The sequence below is a fragment of the Gopherus evgoodei genome, chromosome 3 (genome assembly GCF_007399415.2).
Source record: "Gopherus evgoodei ecotype Sinaloan lineage chromosome 3, rGopEvg1_v1.p, whole genome shotgun sequence".
NCBI classification, from domain to species: Eukaryota; Metazoa; Chordata; order Testudines; family Testudinidae; genus Gopherus; species Gopherus evgoodei.
Window position 1 is genome coordinate 137739529 of NC_044324.1, and position 20101 is coordinate 137759629.

Here is a 20101-nt window from a genome sequence, read left to right on the forward strand (position 1 = left end):
CTTCTTTCACAGTTGCAGCCTCTTCCTCAGTGGTTTGGGATGATCCATGCCATGCTGCAGGCAGCTGTAGTGTAGATAATACAAAGTAATAATTGCACTGCAGAGCACGTGAATTATAATAATTAACATAGGTAAGGGGCATCCGGAGTGAAGGGAGTAAGGAGAAATAAAATAAGCTTCCCTCCCTCGATTCAGACTGAAATCTACCTACTCCTACCCTAGGAAAAGAAACAATTCAACCACTTAGCAAGCAGGAGAAAAGAACAAATTGTGTGTAAGAGTCTCACATTCTCCATATTTTTCTGATGAAGAGTGTTCTCAGATTAACCAAAGATAAATGAATTTTCTGAGAGCAAATTAGATTAGGTAGGTGGCTTGATTTACTGATTGTTCTGGTGCAAAGATCCCTTAACAAATCCCTTGGAAGTACAGCTATGTCCAAGTATCCCAGAGGTGACCTATCTGCCTCTGAAAGGAATAAGGTGAGGGAAAGGTAGAAAAAGCCACTAAAGCACATCCACTCAAATGCCTTATGAAATTAATTCAATCTGCTTCCTATACAGCCTGTTTGCCCAAGTGTACCTACTGAATCCTGGTGGTGGGTAGGCACAAGCCTGCCTATGTCTGTGGCCCTTCCCCTAGCCTAGGAGTTACTGAATCAGAGTTCAACCTGAGTACATAATTTGAAGGCATTTGGATTGCACAAGCAGCCTTGAAAATGGAGCCTAACCAGCAGTTCTGTTGCTGATGGATGAATCCACTTCAGTCTCTTAGAGCTGAGTTGGGTTTGCAGGGCTCAGAGTGGTAGAGTAATAAAAATATTTTTTTCAACAATAGATGTGGATGTGACTGAATATTCACAAGGATCAGATCTGTTAAGTAAGGACCTGAAGTTGCATCCATTGATTTGAGATGTTCTGGATTAGACCATAAGAGAGTGGAGTTTTTACAGTTATTTTCAGGATAGAACCATACTTAGAGAGTTTCTTCTGCCTCCTTTGTATTCCTCTTGGCATTCAATTTAGTCAGAGGAGCAATAAAGAAGGCACCTGGAGCTAAATCCACAAAAGGACTTACGTGCTTAACTCCCACTGTACATGCTTAAAGTCAACATTTAGGTGCTACTGAGCTCCTCAGAACCATGGCTCAACTGCCACTTAAATTCCCTAGGTTTCCCTAACTTTCTGTTGGTGGAAATGTGCAAAACTGCCTAATTCCTGATGCTGCTGAATTGCTCAGCACCTAGCTCAGACCTAAACTCTGGCAGGATTCTCAAATTAGGCTATTCCCCCCTGCCAATTAATCGGGATGCTTTGAGCATGCCTAACCTGCACGAGACAGCTGGGGGCAAGCAGATCAGGAATTTTTGGGGCTAGCTGAAGTATGAGTGTTATAGTAGCCCACACTCACCTGGAGTGTGAGAGACTCTGCCTGATTTGGAGCAGAGAATTGAATGAATATCCACTCCCAACTGAGTGCTTTAATCAGCAGCCTAATGGGTATTCCTGGGTGGGTCTCTCTCAATCCCTCCTGTTGGAGCTGTGCCACTTTGTAAAACAAATTAAGCATTGGGCTCCAGAGAGAGAGTGAGTGTCTCTCCACAGAGTGAGAATCTCTCTGGTTCAAGTCTCTGCTTCAAATCAGGCAGAATGGGGAATTGAAAATAAGTCTCATCTCAGCGGAGTGCCTTAACCAATTGGCTGGAATGTGAGGGTGCTCTTTTTTGAGTGGGAAAAATTGAGCTGGCTTTGGTGCCTAACACCCAGGGAGGATTCATGGCTTTGAATCCCAAGCAGAAGGAAGTACCTACCTAAACCCTAAAGTTAAGCACCTAACTACCTTTGAGGGGTGAGGGTTTAGGCCCTACTCCTTTTGTCAACATTTCCCACTGGCTAATGTAGGCACCTGATTTTCCCCTGCATTATATAGAGAGCCTACATGCCTCACTTGGGGCTGTGAATTGCACTGGGCAATGCCTTAGACCCTTTATGGATCTAGCCTCTAAAAATTCCCTGCCCTACTTCACAGTGCCATTTGGTTCCCTTTGATTGATGCAGCAGTAGCAGAGCTTAGCCCTACACTAACTCAGCGAGAGCACCAGTAGTTTAGGAGGAGGTGTTATAGAAGTTGAAGCAACTGTAATTATGTAAACCCAGGAAGTTCAGACTTAAGGTTAAACTTATGTTAAGGTATAGAAATGTACGAGAGCACCCAAAAAACCTTGACCCTGCTCTATAGTGATGTCATGAAATAATCATATTATATTTAAGGTTATGTCTACACTACGAAATTAGGTCGATTTAATAGTCGATTTTTTAGAAATCAATTTGATACACTCGATTGTGTCCCCACTAAGTGTATTAAGTCGGCGGAGTGTGTCCACAGTATCGGGGCTAGTGTTGACTTTCGGAGTTCGGGGTAGCTATCCTACAGTTTCCATAGTCACCACTGCCCATTGGAATTCTGACTTGCACTCCCAATGCCTGATGGGGCAAAAACATTGTCGTGGGTGGTTCTACGTGCATGTCATCAGACCCCCCTCCCTCCATGAAAGCAACGGCAAAAAATCGTTTCTTGCCTTTTTTCCTGGGTTACCCATGCAGACGACATACCACGGCAAGCCTGGAGCCCGCTCAGCTCACTGTCTCCGTTCGTCTCCTGGGTGCTGCTGACAGACACAGTACTGCATTGCTACACAGCAGCAGCTCCTTACCTTTGCAAGTTAGCAAAGATGGTTAGCAGCCGTATTGCACCATCTGCTGCTTTCTCCTGGTTGTTCCTGGCTGACCTCAGTTAGGTCGGTCAGGGGCGCCTGGGCAGACGTGGGTGCTCCTGGCTGGCCTCAGTGAGATTGGTCTGGGACACCTGGGCAGACATGGGTGCTCCTGGCCGGCTTTGGTAAGGTTGGTTGGGGTCGCCTGGACATAAATGGGAGTGATTCCAGGTCATTCTCTTCTTTAAGTTTTGTCTAATGGAGATTCAGTCCTGCCTGGAATATCATGCGAGCTGGAGGCTTTTGCCTCAGGCTGCTCTCCCAGCCGGCAGCACCACGCGGTCGCACCTATCCCAGCCTACTCCTTGCTCCCATGGCTCATGAAGCCTGGACAGTAGTAAGGAGCAGTTCAACTGTAGGCAGAGCAAGTACAGAATGGTGGTAGACTGTGCCTTTGGACGTTTAAAATCTCACTGGCACCGTTTGCTGACTAGGCTGTTTGCTATTAGAAGAGCACTGCAAGACGCTCTGCACATCACAGAAGCTTTGAAAACCAGTTTCATGACTGGCCAGGCTTTGGTGTGACAGTTGTGTGTGTTTCTCCTTGATGCAAAGCTGCCCCCTTTGTTGATTTTAATTCCCTATAAGCCAACCCTATAACCCATGTCATCTGTTGCCCCTCCCTCTGTGAGAGCAACTGCAGGCAATCGTTTTGCGCCTTTTTTCCCTGCAGAAGCAATACCATGACAAGCATGGAGCCCGCTCAGATCACTGTGGCAGTTATGAGCTCTGTAAACACCACGCGCATTATCGTGCAGTATATGCAGCACCAGAAACTTCAAAAGCAGGCAAGAAGGTGATGGCAGCGCGGAGACAAGAGTGATGAGGACATGGACACAGACATATCTCAAAGCACGGGCCCTGGCAATTTGAACATCATGGTAGTAATGGGTCAGGCTCATGCCACAGAATGCTGATTCTGGATCTGAGAAACAAGCACAGACTGGTGGGACCGCATAGCGTTGCAGGTCTGGGCTGATTCCCAGTGGCTGCAAAACTTCTGCATGCGTAAGGACACTTTCATGGAACTTTGTGACTTGCTTTCCCCTGCCCTGAATCGCAAGAATACCAAGATGAGGGCAACCCTCACAGTTCACAAGTGAGTGGCAATAGCCCTCTGGAAGCTTGCAACGCCAGACAGCTACCGGTCAGTCGGGAATCAATTTGGAGTGGGCAAATCTATTGTGGGAGCTGTTGTGATCCAAGTAGCCAAAGTGATTACTGAGCTGCTGCTATCAAGGGTAGTGACTCTGAGAAATGTGCAAGTAATAGTGGATGGCTTTGCTGCAGTAGGATTCCCTAACTGTGGTGGGGTGATAGATGGAACGCATATTCCTATCTTGGGACTGAACCACCAAGGCAGCCAGTACATAAACCAAAAGGGGTATTTTTCAATGGTGCTGCAAGCACTGGTGGATCACGGGATGTTTCACCAACATCAATGTGGGATGGCCAGGAAAGGTACATGACACTCGCATCTTCAGGAACTCTGGTCTGTTTAAACAGCTGGAGAAAGGGACTTACTTTCCAGACCAGAAAATAACCATTGAGGATGTTGACATGCCTATAGTTATCCTTGAGGACCCAGCCTACCCCTTAATGCCATGTTTCATGAAGCCATACACAGGCAGCCTGGACAGTAGTAAGGACATAAATGGGAGTGATTCCAGGTCATTCTCTTCTTTAAGTTTTGTCTAATGGAGATTCAGTCCTGCCTGGAATATCATGCGAGCTGGAGGCTTTTGCCTCAGGCTGCTCTCCCAGCCGGCAGCACCACGCGGTCGCACCTATCCCAGCCTACTCCTTGCTCCCATGGCTCATGAAGCCTGGACAGTAGTAAGGAGCAGTTCAACTATAGGCTGAGCAAGTGCAGAATGGTGGTAGAATGTGCCTTTGGACGTTTAAAAGTGCACTGGCACAGTTTACTGACTTGGTTAGACCTCAGCGAAACCAATATTCCCACTGTTATTACTGCTTGCTGTGTGCGCCACAATATCTGTGAGAGTAAGGGGGAAATGGCAGGGTGGGAGGTTGAGGGAAATCGCTGACCACTGATTACATGCAGCCAGATACCAGGACGGTTAGAAGAGCACAGCAAAGCACGCTGCGCATCAGAGAAGCTTTGAAAACCAGTTTCATGACTGGCCGGGCTACGGTGTGAAAGTTCTGTTTTTTTCTCCTTGATGAAAACCCGCCCCCATGGTTCACTTAGCTTCCCTGTAAGCCAACCACTCTCCTCACCCAACTTTGATCACTGCTTGCAGAGGCAATAAAGTCGTTGTTTCAAATTCATGCATTCTTTATTAATTAGTCGCACAAATGGGGGAATAACTAGCAAGGTAGCCTGGGAGGGGTGGAGAAGGAGGGAAGCACCGGGTGGGGTGGTGGAGGAGGGAAGAACAAGGCCACATGGCACTTCAAAACTTACTTATTGAATGCCAGCTTTCTGTTGCTTGGGCAGTTCTCTGGGGTGGAGTGGTTGGGTGCCCGGAGGCCCCCCTGCAGCATTCTTGGGTGTCTGGGTGAGGAGGCTATGGAACTTGGGGAGGAGGGCAGTTGGTTACACAGGGGCTGCAGGGACGGTCTGTGCTCCTGCTGCCTTTCCTGCCCCTCAACCATACACTGGAGCATATCAGTTTGATCTTCCAGTAGCCTAAGCATTGCTTCCTGCCTCCTCTCATCACGCTAATGCCACCTATCATCTTGCTCCCGCCACCTCTCCTCTTGCTCCCACCACCTGTCCTCTCACGCGTCCCTCCTGTTCTCACGTTCATTTTGTGCTTTACTGCACTCTGACATCTGCCTCCACACATTCTGCTTGGCTCTTTCAGTGAGGGAGGACTGCATGAGCTCAGAGACCATTTCATCATAAGTGCATTTTTTTAGCTTCTAATCTCCACTAGCCTCTGGGATGGAGATGATATGGGGAGTGTTGAAACATTTGCAGCTGCAGCAGGAAAAGAAAAGGGAGAGTAGTCTTTAAAAAGACACATTCTAGAGAACAATGGGTAGACTCTTTCTCAGTGAACCAAGCTGTTAATATTACATAGCACGTGTGCTTTCTTTACAAGGTTGCCTTTTGCCTCTTATATTGAGGGCCTGCTGGTTTGATGTGAGAGATCACACATGCAGGGCCGGTGGGGAGCAGAATTTGGCTTGCAGGCAGCCATGATAAGCCACAGTCTTTTGGCTTCTTTAACCTTCATAACATGTGGGAATGGTTTCAAACAGCAGCGCTCTCATTTCACATACCAAGCACCCATTGGGTTGGCCATTTAAAAGGAGAGGCTGCGGTTTTCAGGTTAACTTGCAGCACAAACCCAACTAAACCCCCCACACACCAATTCTCTGGGATGATCGCTTCACCCCTCTCCCCACGGCATGGCTAACAGTCTTTGGGAGTACATCCTGGAGAGCTTCACTGAGATGTCCCTGGAGGATTTCCAGTCCATCCCCATACACGTTAACAGACTTTTCCATTTGCTGTACTGGCTGCGAATGCATCCCATGTCTTCAGGGCAAATTAATCATTAAACACACATGCTTTTAAACCATGTATTATATTTACAAAAGTACGCTCTCCAAAGGTCCTGTCTCCGCCTTCGAGGTCCGGGAGCCCGCCTTCGGTGGGTTGGGAGGGTACTAGATCCAGAGTGAAAAACAGTTCCTGGCTGCCGGGGAAAACGGTTTCTCCGCTTGTTTGCTATGCGCTATCTTCAACCTCCTCTTCCTCCTCATCTTCCTCATCCCCAAAATCCACATCCCTGTTGCGTGAGAATCCATTGACGGAGTCCAAGCACAGGGCTGGGGTAGTTGTAGGGGCACCCCCTACAATGGAATGCAGCTCATCATAGAAGCAGCATGTCTGGGGCTCTGACCCGGAGCGGCCGTTTGCCTCTCTGGTTCTTTGGTAGGCTTACCTGAGCTCCTTAAGTTTCACACGGCAGTGCTGCAGGTCCCTGTTATAGCCTCTGTCCTTCATGCACTTGGAGATTTTTTTCAAATGTTTTGGCATTTTGTCTTTGGAATGGAGTTCTGATCGCATGGATTGCTCTCCCCATACAGCGATCAGATCCAGTACCTCCTGTTCGGTCCATGCTGGAGCTCTTTTGCAATTCTGGGACTCTGTGGTCACCTGTGCTGATGAGAGCTGCATGGTCACTGCTGAGCTTGCCACGCTGGCCAAACAGGAAATGAAATTCAAAAGTCCGCGTGGCTTTTCCTGTCTACCTGGCCAGTGCATCTGAGTTGAGAGTGCTGTCCAGAGTGGTCACAATGAAACACTCTGGGAAAGCTCCTGGAGCTAATACCATCGGATTGCATCAACACTACCCCAAATTCGACCCAGCAAGGTCGATTTCAGTGCTAATCCCCTTGTCAGGGAGGAGTACAGAAATCGATTTTACGAGCCCTTTAAGTCAACAAAAATGGCTTTGTCGTGTGGACGAGTGCAGGGTTAAATCGATCTAACGGTGTTAAATTGGATCTAAACTCGTAGTGTGGACCAGCGCTAAAAGATTTTAGTGTGTGATTTTTAGACATAGTAGTAGATATTTTCTATTTCTCAGTGTCATCATGACAAGATATTTCTATAGTAACAGACCTTTTGTTTTTGTACAGTATTATATATATATTTAATTTTCTTTTGTGTTGTACATTTTTAATCAAACTACTTTTTAAGACTAAAATAATGTATTTGTATACAGGTCATAATTTCCTGTCATGATTAAAGGGAGAAGGATACGTACTGTGCTGCGTCATGCCATGCACAGATTGGAGAAAGATGATAATGCTGATAATCTCCAGAAAGAGTCGTCATTTTTCTATCCTCCCCCAGATGGGGGTTGGGGTTGGGTTGTGGTGCTGGCTGCATGTACTCATGCTTTGCTTGTCAGTGGATTCCACAACGCTTTTGGTGTGTACATGATTTCCTTACTGGAGACTTTCCAGTCAAGTAGGTCACGAACAGGTAGGTCATCCATGTATAATGTGAAACCAAGGCTTGATGTTTCTGTGCAGGTAGCTCAAAACTAAATCAATCTTTTTTGATACCATATCATGTTGAAAACTCACTTAATTTACTCTCTGCTGTTACCACTAAAGTGATCACCTTTTAAAAAAAATCACCTTTTGTCATGTTGTGGTGTTTGAATTTACCATCATGTTTCTGGTATTTAATATTGGAATGAGAACAATTAGAAAGTTAAATATAGTGACACATGTAGACTTTTTTTTTCCATTGAATACCACTTTAGGTCTCCCATGAAATTACTTGCTTTCCAGTTTTCTCCTTCTCATTGAATATGTATGTTTCAAATTATTTTTCCCAGATGTATTACATTTTGCAAGCTGAATTTTATTTTGTTATTTTCTGTTAATCTTTGGTAACCACTTTTGATCGTCCACTGTTTCGTTTCTCTGTCCACATTGGTATTTGGAATGCCTCGTAATGTAGGACCACCTATACATTTCATTAAGGTGTTATTTATGCTCACTTCTATATTATTAATGAAGATATCACTTAAGCCTGACTCTAATGTCAACCCTGGCAGCACCTAGACACCTGCTTCCCTAAATGGATACATTGCTGTATTGCCTTTTGATCTGTTCACAGTGCTTCAAACGTTTACCAGCCTATGGACCAGTTTCTGTGCTAGGTTTAGATCGTTTTATAACAGGATTGGGTGGTCATTAAGGATCTGATGGCAGCAATTTATTCTCAAGTGTCAGTTTCTATGGCCACAATGCAAGTTAGAGTAGCCTAGGGAGAATTCTGTGCTGGGCAGCTGTGATTAGATTCTAATCATAAAGGGCAGCATAAAGTGACTGGAACTTGGGGAGGGATCCAGTTGCTATGTGTTAGTGCTCACAGCTGAACCCGTATACATCACATTTTTTATTAGGATTTCATAAGACCCTAAAATCCAAATATACTATATTCTCTTTTCTATTCATCCACTAGTTTTACTATCTTATTAAAATCAGTTAGATTTGTAAGTTTGTCTGGCTGTTATAAACTCATACTGTTTATTGCTCAAGGGTCTGTTACTCTCTTTAGCCAGATTGTGCCTAACCCCTGGCCCTGGGCAGATGCACAAGGGAGGAATAGGACACAAGAAAGGCCAGCTCCCTCACCCTTATGTCCTCTGTGTGGGGGAAGACACAATGGTACACCTAGTGCAGGTGTTACCTGCTCCTCACCTCAGCAGGCTTCTATAAAAAAGTATATGGGACTTGATCCTGCTCTCGCTAACTTCCCTGGGGCAGGATCAAACACCTATCAAGGGGCCAATCCAGTGGTATCCAGTATAGTCCCAACCAGTGGTTAACTTTTGAGAATCATGTAAAAATCAATGATATAACTTTGTTAGAACTTTTTGGTGACTTTTAAATTTAAAATTTAAATGATTTAAAGGATAATAACTTTCACGTTATGGTATTAAATTTTGATCTTACTACAGAAATAAAGAGAAATCTGTGATCAATATACTGCTTAGTAAATACAGGGTTTTTTTTGTTATTACATTTACATAGTGCTAAGTAGTTGTTAATATTCTGGGTCCCTGATAATTTATGACTTCTCACCTTGGGTCACTCAGCCCAAAACAGGTGTGCAGGTAGGCACAAAAGAGCAAGTGGTATTTGGGAGTTGCTGAAAGTAAGAAAATGCAGAGGGAAGAACACAAAAAATGCAGAAAGAGAGGAGAGAGGAAGAAAGAAAAATGGGGAAGGAAGAAAAACAAAGGGAAGGAGGTAGTGGTGACCTGAAAAGGGAACATATTTTCTCAGTGGTGGGATTGAGGGTAGCATATAGTCTACATTTATATCCTGGCCCCTACTGCCTATAACTGCAAGTAGAATTTGTTTCTCTGCTTTGAATGAGTTTCATGCCTCTGGTGTAATGTCTCTGATTTTTTACTAGAAGTACAAAGTAAATACTGAATTATTAATTTGCTATTTTTGTAAAGTTAGTTTAACACAACGTAATTTAATACATTTTCCCTTTGTGAAAGATTTTAAAAGCTATGATTTAAGCCACCTTGAGCTACTTCCCTATTATTTCTGAAATTGCTTTTAAATGTTAATAATATGCACTGATATAATAATTAGAAATTTTAAACAGAACCTTGTGAAGTGCTGAGGCTGCCGTGAAAGTAGAGAGCACTTAGTACCCACAGTATCCAGTATTTGATGATAGAAGTACAAGTATATCTTGGAAGTAGTAAGTATGTACATCCTCAGCTGATAAAAATGTCAGCATACATCCATTGACTATGCCAGCTGAACGAAGTGGAGTATCTGACACTTAATCTGGTGTCATTGTTATGGTTTTATTTAATACGTCTAATTGCAAAAGTATATTTTTCTTTTTCAGCCTGGATTGGATCAGTCAGTTATGGTTTCATTATGATTTTTGGTCCCGTTTCTGGAAAACTTTTGCAGAAATATGGAGCCATCAAAGTAGCAATATTTGGAGCTCTAGTTGTCATGTTAGGTGTTGTTTGTTCATCTTATGCTGGTGATATACGTGTTCTATTTTTAACCCATGGAATCCTAGTAGGTGTAGGATCAAGTTTTGCTTCTACTCCAGGTAACTTCATTTTATTTATTTACCAGTAGACCAGGATCTTGGGCAAAAATGCAGCAAGCTGCACACAAAATAATTTTTAAAAATTAATGACTGTCAATGTTTTGTTGGTTTTTAAGTTCCAGCTTCCACTGCTTAAATAAAAAGTAGAGGATAAAATTGTATGACCTAATGAAGAATACACATTCTTCATTCAAAAATATGAATTGGATGCATGCATCTTGCATTTGTGATGGGCAGTACAGTTCTTAAGATATTCCTTTTTTCCATACTAAAATACTAATGATCATTAAATGTGTGCAAGTGAAATTATAATAAACAAAGATTTTTTTAAAAAGCCTTGGGAATTAGATGATTTATGGGATTAATAATGAAATATAAAGTCTTTCCTATCTATTTTGCTATTTCAAATTTGATCCATATTGGTACTGATAAAAAGCATTAACATTTTACAGTTTTGTGCAGGTTTATGTGAAATGTATTTATATTCTCAGATCATTTACTAGTGAGTATGTGTGATAAATGAAGTGTGTGTGGGGAAGGGGAGGTAGCTCCCTTTTATGGACACCCAGCCAGCCAGTAGCTATAAAATCCCTCTTAGTAGCTGTTCTCTAATTGCTCTACCTGTAAAGGGTTAAAAAGTCTCACTACTATGCATAGATAAAAGGAAATGAGTGGGCATCTGGCCAAAAGAGCCAATGGGAAGGCTAGAACTTTTTAAAATTAAGAAAAAATTCCCCTTTTGTCTGTCTGTCGGATGGTTCTCCCAGAGAGAAGCGGACAGGGCAGCAGCTATGCTGTAAGAAGCTTTGGCCCAGGTATGAAAAAATCATCAGTATCATACCTAGAAACTACTCATTTAAAAGCCAGATATGTAAGTAGTTCAGGAAATGTCTAGGCAGACACAATTAGGTTTATCTCTTTTTTTTCTTTATGGCTTGTGGATTCTTCTGTATTAACCCCAGGTGCTTTTGTTTTGCTTGTAACCTTTAAACTGGACCTCAAGAAAGCTATTCTTGGTGCTTAATCCTTGTAGTTGCTCTTTTAAAATATAGCAATAGCCTGAGTTCCCAGATGTATTTTCTTCTTTTTTTAAAATAAAATTGACCTTTTTAAAGAACAGAATTGAATTTTTGTATTTGAAGAGGTTTGTGTACATGTTGATTAATTAGCTGGTGGCAACAGCTGATCTCCGTTTTTTTCTTTCTCAGCTCCTCCTCAGGGGAGGGTGTGTGTGTGAAAGGTCTTGAGGATACCCCACAGGAAGAAATTCCCAAGTGCACCTTCCTGCGCTCTCAAAGGGGTTCTGCACTTGGGTGGTGGCAGCATCTACCAATCCAAGGACAGAAAAAAGCTGTAACTTTAGGAGTTTAATTCAAGCCAGTATTAATTTTTAGAATCCTTGAAGGCCAGAGTGGTAATTAACCTTATAGTATGTATCCCAGGTGTTCACTTCACAAACTGTGGCACTGATTGGCATGCTTTTTGGTAGTCTCAGCTGAGAGACAAATAATGGAATTGGATTAGAGGCAGAATGACCTTACTCACCTATGGAGATGGTCTTTCAGAGGCAGAGCTGAAGCACATTGATTGGGCAGTGTGGTGAAAATATTATTCCTTCTGTACCAGCTCTGTGGATAGAGGACTTCCTTTGTAATGTTAATTAAGCATAGGCACTAATTTTGTTTTACAAGTTAAAAAGATTACAAATGTCATGGACTTTTCACAAAGAGCATTAGTATTTTGAAATGGAAAAGAATCTATTTTTCCTGTTGAATTTTCAATATTGTTTCCTGTTCTAGATTTAATTAGGTTGCATATAGTTGCCAGCATGCAAAACATATTCTAATGGATGATGCTCTGTATAAAATGAGGTTGTCAATCCTCTAGGCCGGTGGTCCCCTACGCGGTGCCCGCGAGTGCCATGGTGCCCATCGGGGCATCTATCTGGGCCCACGTACTGGCCAACAGACAAGCATCTGTTGAAATGCCGCTGACAAGCAGCGTCATCCAGAGGCGTCACCACCGAAATGACACTGTTTGTCGGCGGTGACACCTACTGACGTTGCCATTTCTTGGCAGCATTTCGGCAAATGCTCATCTGCTGGCCACAGTCCTCGGTGGCTAGTCGTCTGGAAAAAGGTTGGGGACCACTGCTGTAGGCAGTAGAGTGTTTTGTATGTATTTTGATGAATTTTTAGGTAGCAGTAGTTCTCAACCTTTCTAGACTACTGTACCCCTTTCAGGAGTCTGATTTGTGTTGTGTACCCCCAGGTTATATTTCACTTAAAAACTACTTGTTTACAAAATCAGACAAAAATACAAAACTTTCACAGAACACTATTACTGAACAATTGCTGACTTTTTCATTTTGTCTTTATGAAATTTTAGTTTGTACTGACTTTGCTAATGCCTTTTATGTAGCCTGTTGTGAAACTAGCAAATATCTAGATAAGTTGATGTACCCCCTGGAAGACCTCTGCGTATCCCCAAGGGTACATGTACCCCTGGTTGAGAACCACTGACCTAGAGGACTAAACTAAACAAATCCATTAAATCCCACATTGTCTACCATATATATTGTATTGTGATGTTGTAACAATACACATTGATGTTTCATCATAATGCCATTACATTGCAAAAACATAGGAACATGCATGAGGCCACTATCACAATTGCAAAATCACTGTACATACAAAACCAATGATAAGAGAATGCCAATGTTTGGAGTCGGTTCTGAGAAACATCCCAAAGTTCTAATGCTTATCATAGAATCATAGATTATTAGGGTTGGAAGGGACCTCAGGAGATCATCTAGTCCAACCCCCTGCTCAAAGCAGGACCAATCCCCAACTAAATCCCTAAATGGCTCCCTGAAGGGTTCAATTCACAACCCTGGGTTTAGCAGGCCAATGCTTAAATCACTGAGCTATGGAACCTTGCATCAGATATCATTGTATCCCTCTCCACAAACTGCTCTTGGGCTTCTTCTGTTCATATATTTTAAGCCCAAAGGGACCAATTCCTGTATTGATCCCAACTTGTGGTTGAAATAGAGCATTCTGTGTGAGGTTCCCCCTCGCTGTCTCAGCCAAGGTGCCCCGTCCTTCCCCATCCTCTCCTCTGAGAGGGTTATTGCTTCTATTGCCATTGATAAGAGTGAAGGGGATAGGGAATAGCTGAATTTTATTTTTTTAATGTAAAACCATTTTTTTTCCTTTTCAACTTTTCACATTTTTATTTGTTTTTGATAGGCTTGATAATGGTGAGCCTTTACTTCACCACAAAGCGTTCATTTGCAACTGGGATTGTGATGGCTGGAGGGGCAGCAGGAACTCTGGTACAGAATCAGGTGCATCGATACCTAATCAAGGCATTTGGATGGAGAACTAGTCTGCGTGTGTATTGTGGAATTCTAACAATATGTATTTTTGCTGGGTTTGCATACAGACCACTTGAAAAACGTATGTCATTCTTTTTGAAATTTTGTTAAAAATTAGATTTGTTTTTGTTATTCCTGTGTTTCTGTTATAAAAACACAAAATTCTTCATCAACTGATATGCTTTCTAACTAAGGTAGTTCTGGAAAATTTTAAACAGGGTATAATCTTGTGAAAGAGAAGAAAGTACTAACACTGGGCAAATCTTGAGGTCCTTGCTCATTTTTCACCCACTCTCTACTTAGGTTGACTCCAACAGAAGTCATAATTTTGGTGTTCAGATTTTAAAAACTGGATAGTAACAATACAACGTTCAGAACTAAAATATGTTGAGGCTTCACATTTTTTCATGGAAATTCTCTTTCTTTAATTGTGATACCATAGGAAATGTGAGATTCCTCTTATGTTTTGTCTTCAAGCAAGCAGCTCCCAACCAAGATACATACATTTGCAAACTACCGAAGATCATGCAAATCTCAGATTGACCTGTTCAGTCACATGAGATATTGCAAACCGTCTACAGCATAGACTGCAGTTCCCACTGTCTCTTGCAGACGAAAGGATGCCAACAACTTATGTCTTGGAGATCAGCAATCTATGACGGCAGTTACGCTTTCAGTTTGAGTTGCTTTATGCAAGCATTTTCATTCTAGGATCCATAATGTTATAACTTGCTTAACTTTTATGATTAATTTCTTGATTGTTGGATGTTACTTGGATTATATTTGATTTTTACTGACTCTTCAGATTATTCAAGTGGTTAAAAAAGAGGCTTTCAAATCATGGTCTGTTGCTCTTGTTCTCCATCTCATATGTGGTTCATAAAGAGTTTCTGGGTTTGTCTGCAAAATACCTGGATTTTCTGTTACCCAACTGTAAATGCCTTTCACATTGGGTCTACCATTTGTTCATAAATGAGAAAATATGTTCTCAGTTCAGAAAGTTTAATCTGGTCTGAAATTAATAAACTTAATATTTATTAAATGGCCTTAAAGTTAATACCAGATTTTATGCTAAAAATAATGCATATAAGTGCTTCATGTAAGTATACTGCGTAAGATTCATCAGTAGGCGCTGGATGATTTATTGTACACTAACAACATAAAGCAGGTGTAAACCAGTGAAACTGGATTTATAGGTGTTTTGTGATGATGGGCAGGTGTAGAGTAGCTGGTGCATACTGGTGAATCTGGCCTCCTTACCTTTATGTACTTAAGACCTTTTAAGTAAACTTTTGTGGTTTGCTTACTTTCCTTTTAGAATAAGCTACGTTATAAGGTGGATAGGGAAATTGGAGAGTCAAAACTACTGTACTTGCTTCTATCACTCTGCCTGATTTCTTTGCCAACAAGAAGAATCCAGTTTCTTTGTCCAGTCTTTTCTTTGACTGCTGTGGTAGTAAGCTGTTTTGAACAAAATGTCATGTTGCATTTAACAATATATTTTGTGGTTGGTTTTCTTTAACAATTTAAACTTAGATTTTTCAAAGCAGCCTAATAGAGTTAGGTATCTCAATCCCATTGAAATTCAATAGGATTTGGGTATCTAAAACCTTTAGGCTGCTCTGAAAATACCAGGCTAAATTAAAAAAAAAATTAGACATTCAAGTGGAAACTTAACTCTGAAAGAAACATCCATAGCTGTAGCAAGAAAAAGAGAGAGAAAGAAAATTCAGAGCTGGGCTGTTTGCAGGTTTAACTTTAAGTTTATAAAGCAAAACTGAAAGCTAATGAGTTTCCAGTATTAGCTCTTTAATTGTTATAGAGAGATGGTAGCTGCTTTATTAAAATAGTTAAAATTATCTTTCCCTTATAATCCCAATTTTCAATGTCCAGCTTCCTCTAAAAGAAAACAGTTTCCCTGAAATTTCACATGCCACATCTGCCAGGTTTTGGGGATGTTGGGAAAAACTCAGAAAACCTTTTGAAATTACGGTATTTAAAAACTTTCCCTGCCATTGAGCTTTTGAAAAAATCCTAACTTTGAGTCATCATATTGCCATATTGCTTTCAAGTGCCAGGATATATTTTTTTTCTTGTTTCTTCTCTTGTTACTTGCAGCTCTAGCAAGGCCGTATTTATTCAAAGCTGTTTTCACATGTAGAACAACTTTTAAAATGATTTAAAATGTTTACAAATATAAACTGACTTGATGCTGACTCCAGATTAAATCACAGAATATCAGGATTGGAAGGGACCTCAGGAGGTCATCTAGTCCAACCCCCTGCTAAAAGCAGGACCAATTCCCAACTGAATCTTCCCAGCAAGGGTTTTGTCAAGCCTGACCTTAAAAACCTCTAAGGAAGAAGATTCCACCACCTCCCTAAGTAACCCATTCCAATGCTTCACCGCCCTCCTAGTGAAAAAGTTTTTCCTAATATCCAACCTAGACCTAATATCCAACCCACTGCAACTTGACACCATTACTCCTTGTTCTGTCATCTGGTGCCACTGAGAACAGTCTAGATCCATCCTCTTTAAAACCCCCTTTTAGGAAGTTGAAAGCAGCTATCAAATCCCCCCCTCATTCTTCTCTTCTGCAGACTAAACAATCTCAGTTCCTTCAGCCTCTCATCATAAGTCATGTGCTCCAGCCCCCTAATAATTTTTGTCGTCCTCTGTTGGACTCTTTCCAATTTTTCCACATCCTTCTTGTAGTGTGGGGCCCAAAACTGGAGACAATACTCCAGATGAGGCCTCACCAATGTTGAATAGAGGAATGATCAAGTCCCTCGGTCTGCTGGCAATGCCCCTACTTGTACAGCCCAAAATGCCGTTAGCCTTCTTGGCAACAGGAGCACACTGTCGACTCATATCCAGCTTCTCGTCCACTGTAACCCCTAGGTCTTTTTCTGCAGCACTGCTGCCTGGCCATTCGGTCCCTAGTCTGTAACAGTGAATGGGATTCTTCCATCCTAAGTGCAGGACTCTGCACTTGTCCTTGTTGAACCTCATCAGGTTTCTTTTGGCCCAATCCTCTAATTTGTCTAGGTCCCTCTGTATCCTATCCCTACCCTCCTGCGTATCTATCACTCCTCCCAGTTTAGTGTTATCTGCAAACTTGCTGAGAGTGCAGTCCACGCCCTCCTCCAGATCATTAATGAAGATATTGAATAAAACCAGTCCCAGGACTGACCCTTGGGGCACTCCATTTGATACTGGCTGCTAACTAGACATGGAGCCATTGATCATTACCAGTTGAGCCTGATGATCTAGCCAGCTTTCTATACACCTTATAGTCCATTCATCCAGACCATACTTCTTTAACTTGCTGGCAAGAATACTGTGCGAGACCATATCAAAAGCTTTGCTAAAGTCAAGGAATAACACAGCCACTACTTTCCCCTCATCCACAGACCCAGTTATCTCATAGAAGGCAATTAGGTTAGTCAGGCATGATTTGCCCTTTGTGAATCCATGCTGACTGTGCCTGATAACTTTCCTCTCCTCCAAGTGTTTCCTTTCCTCTAAGTACTATTGTGCTGTTGTATCTGCCGAACTGAGTGAGGGGCATGGAGGGTAACAGTCTAGGTGGGGAAATTGAGAGGAACTTGGAACTGGGAGGGACTGTGGATTAGGAGGCTGGGGGAACACATGAAGATGGTAGAGAGCAATGCTCCCCATTTTCAGAATAAAAACATCAGCACTAAATTTCAGTTTTCTACTTCCATTGACTTTGGCTACTTAGCGACTAGGGAAAAATGCAGGATTTGCACATAGAACTTAAGTTTATAATCAGCTGCACAAATGCAAAATGGGAAATGACTGCCTAGGAAGGAGTACTGCAGAAAAGAATATGGTAGTTCTAGTGAACCAGAAACTAAATATGACTCAGTAGTGTTATACCGTTGAAAAAAAGTGAACATCATTCTGAGATATATTAGCAAGAGTGCAAAGCAAGACATGAGAAGTAGTTCTTCCACTCTACTCAGCACTGTTAAGGCCTCAGCTGGAGTATTGTGTCCAGTTCTGGGCACCACCCTTTGGGAAAGATGTGAACAAAGTGGGGAAAGTCCAGATGGAAAGCAACAAAAATGATTAAAGATCTAGAAAGCATAATCTATAAGGAAAGATTGAAAAAAATGGGTTTAATTTGGAGAAGAGAAGACTGAGGGAGGGGACATGATAATAGTCTTCAAGTATGTAAAATCAAGAGGAGAGTGATACATTTTTCTCCTTAACCACTGTGGAAAAGACAAGAAGTAATGGTCTTAAACTGCAGCAAGGGAGATTTAGGTTAGATAATTATGAAAAATTTCCCAACTGTAATAGTAGTTAAACAGTGGAACAAATTACCCAGGGAGGTTGTGGAATCTTTGTCATTGGAGGTTTTTAAGAACAGGTTAGACAAACGCTGTCAGGGATGGTGTAGATCAGTGGTTCTCAACCTGCAGGCCATATGTGGCCCAGCTGTGTGCTAAAGGCTACAAGGCCCGTGTGGCAGGGTCCAGGCTGCCAGGCTGCCCTGCCGATGCGGCAGGGTTTGGGTCCAGAGTCCTGGCTGCCCTGCTCCTTGGCCCGGCATGGTGTAGGGATCTCGGCTGCTGAGCTGCCCTGCCCTGCCCTGCGCAGCGTGGCAGGGTCTGGGGCTGCTCTGCCCTACATGGCGGGGTCTGGGGCCACCAGGGCTGCACTACCAGGGCTGCCCTGCTGTGGGGTCTACTCCTGGCCCCAATCTGTGGAGGGGTCTCTGGGCGGGGGCTGGGGTGCTGGGCATAGGAGTCTGTGAGGAGTTTGAGGGGCTGCTGTGGTTCTCAACGTGCGTCCCAGGTAACATTGTGAGACGTATATGCAGCTCACAATAATAAATAGGTTGAGAACCACTGGCCTAGATAGTACTTAGTCCTGCCACAGTGGAGGGAACTGGACTAGATGATGTCTCAAGGTACTTTCCAGTCCTTCATTTCTATGATTCTGTAGGATTCTTCATAAAAACTTTGCCTTTGCTTATCCTCAAGTTGTCTGGATCATATATGAGAGCAAAAATACGACATAATATATGTTGGTCACTATAATATCAGACTTCTGTATTGGGCTTGTCCCATACTTACATGCAGAGAAAAAGAATGTATATATGCAAGAAGAAAATGAAAGCTGCTGAGTCCTAGTAGTGAGAGCTCTACTTAAAATATCTATATTTTATAAAATGTGTGTAAGTAAATGGTAAATATACTTTTATTTTAATTATTTATTTTTTTCTTAAAGGAAGACATCCAAGTGTTGTTGAAAACTTTCAGACATCACCATTAAGAGGTTTTATTATAGATCTGAGTTTATGGAAGGATAGTATATTTGAGTTATGGGTTTGTGCTCTTGGATTAGCAAAATTTGGATTCTTCATACCTTTTGTGCATATGGTAAGAATGTAATTTCTGTATTTTGATTAATGGATATATATATTTGTGATTTAAAAAAAAAATTCTGAAATTTCTACTGTTTACCTGTAGTTTAGAAAAGCAACAAGTTATTGTCAAAAGAATAGAGACTGAATACTAATTAGTAAAGATGTGTATCAGTCAAGCTAACTTCAATAAAACAGACTTCTTCTGTAGTTGATGTTTAATGGCATTTTCATCTAAAATAGCAATGTCACTTGTCACCCTAAGGCAGTGGTTCTCAAAACTGGTCTACCACTTGTTCAGGGAAAGCCTCTGGTGGGCTGGGCCAGTTTGTTACTTGCCATATCCGCAGTTTTGGACAATTGCGACTCCCACTGGCTGCAGTTTTCTGCTCCATGCCAATGGGGGCAGCGGGAAGCGGTGGCCAGCACATCCCTCGGCCTGCACTGCTTCCCGCCGCCCCCATTGGCCTGGAGCGGTGAGCCACAATCGGCCAAACCTGCGGACGCAGCAGGTAAACAAACCGGCCCGGCCCACCAGGAGCTTTCCCTGAACAAGCTGCGGACCGGCTTTGAGAACCACTGACTTAAGGGACAGGGAGCACCATATAAACGGCCCCAATGTTGTGCTCTCTAGTCTGCTTCCCTTTGTCTGGAGTCTTGTCTTAAAGCATTTTTGCAGAGGCCTTTCCTCTCCACCTCAGAAGAATATATTAAACTCATTATTATTATTATTGTTTGTATTATAGTAGCAGCTACAGGCCTCAACTGAGATCAAGGTCTCATTGATCACAACAGTAACTTGTGCAGCTTTTACCTCTCAGTGCCATAAAAATCTACCCATGGCTGGGGAACACTGAGCAGCAGGTCCTGTAATTGGTTTGATGGGCTAAAGAGCACTGCAGAGGCTTGGGTCCTCCATATGGAAGCCCCTTATCTCAAGCAGATCACCTGATATCTGCT

At 42.5% G+C, this 20101-nt stretch overlaps 1 protein-coding gene across 1 annotated transcript; it reads left to right on the forward strand.

Moving 5' to 3' along the window:
- The first annotated feature begins 7537 nt into the window (after positions 1-7537).
- Positions 7538-19169, forward strand: LOC115649406 (monocarboxylate transporter 10-like). Its single transcript, XM_030558347.1, has 3 exons — positions 7538-7742; positions 13616-13825; positions 19006-19169. The coding sequence occupies exons 1-3, from the start codon at positions 7538-7540 to the stop codon at positions 19167-19169; spliced, it is 579 nt and encodes a 192-aa protein (XP_030414207.1).
- The last annotated feature ends 932 nt before the right edge of the window (positions 19170-20101 follow it).

Bases quoted from the DNA above. Each gene is read 5' to 3' on its own strand.
- LOC115649406 (XM_030558347.1), top strand. From the start codon at position 7,538: ATGCACAGATTGGAGAAAGATGATAATGCTGATAATCTCCAGAAAGAG. The intron at 7,743-13,615 runs GTAGGTCATCCA...TGTTTTTGATAG, and splicing joins GTCAAGTAGGTCACGAACAG to GCTTGATAATGGTGAGCCTT. The intron at 13,826-19,005 runs GTATGTCATTCT...TTTTTCTTAAAG, and splicing joins ATACAGACCACTTGAAAAAC to GAAGACATCCAAGTGTTGTT.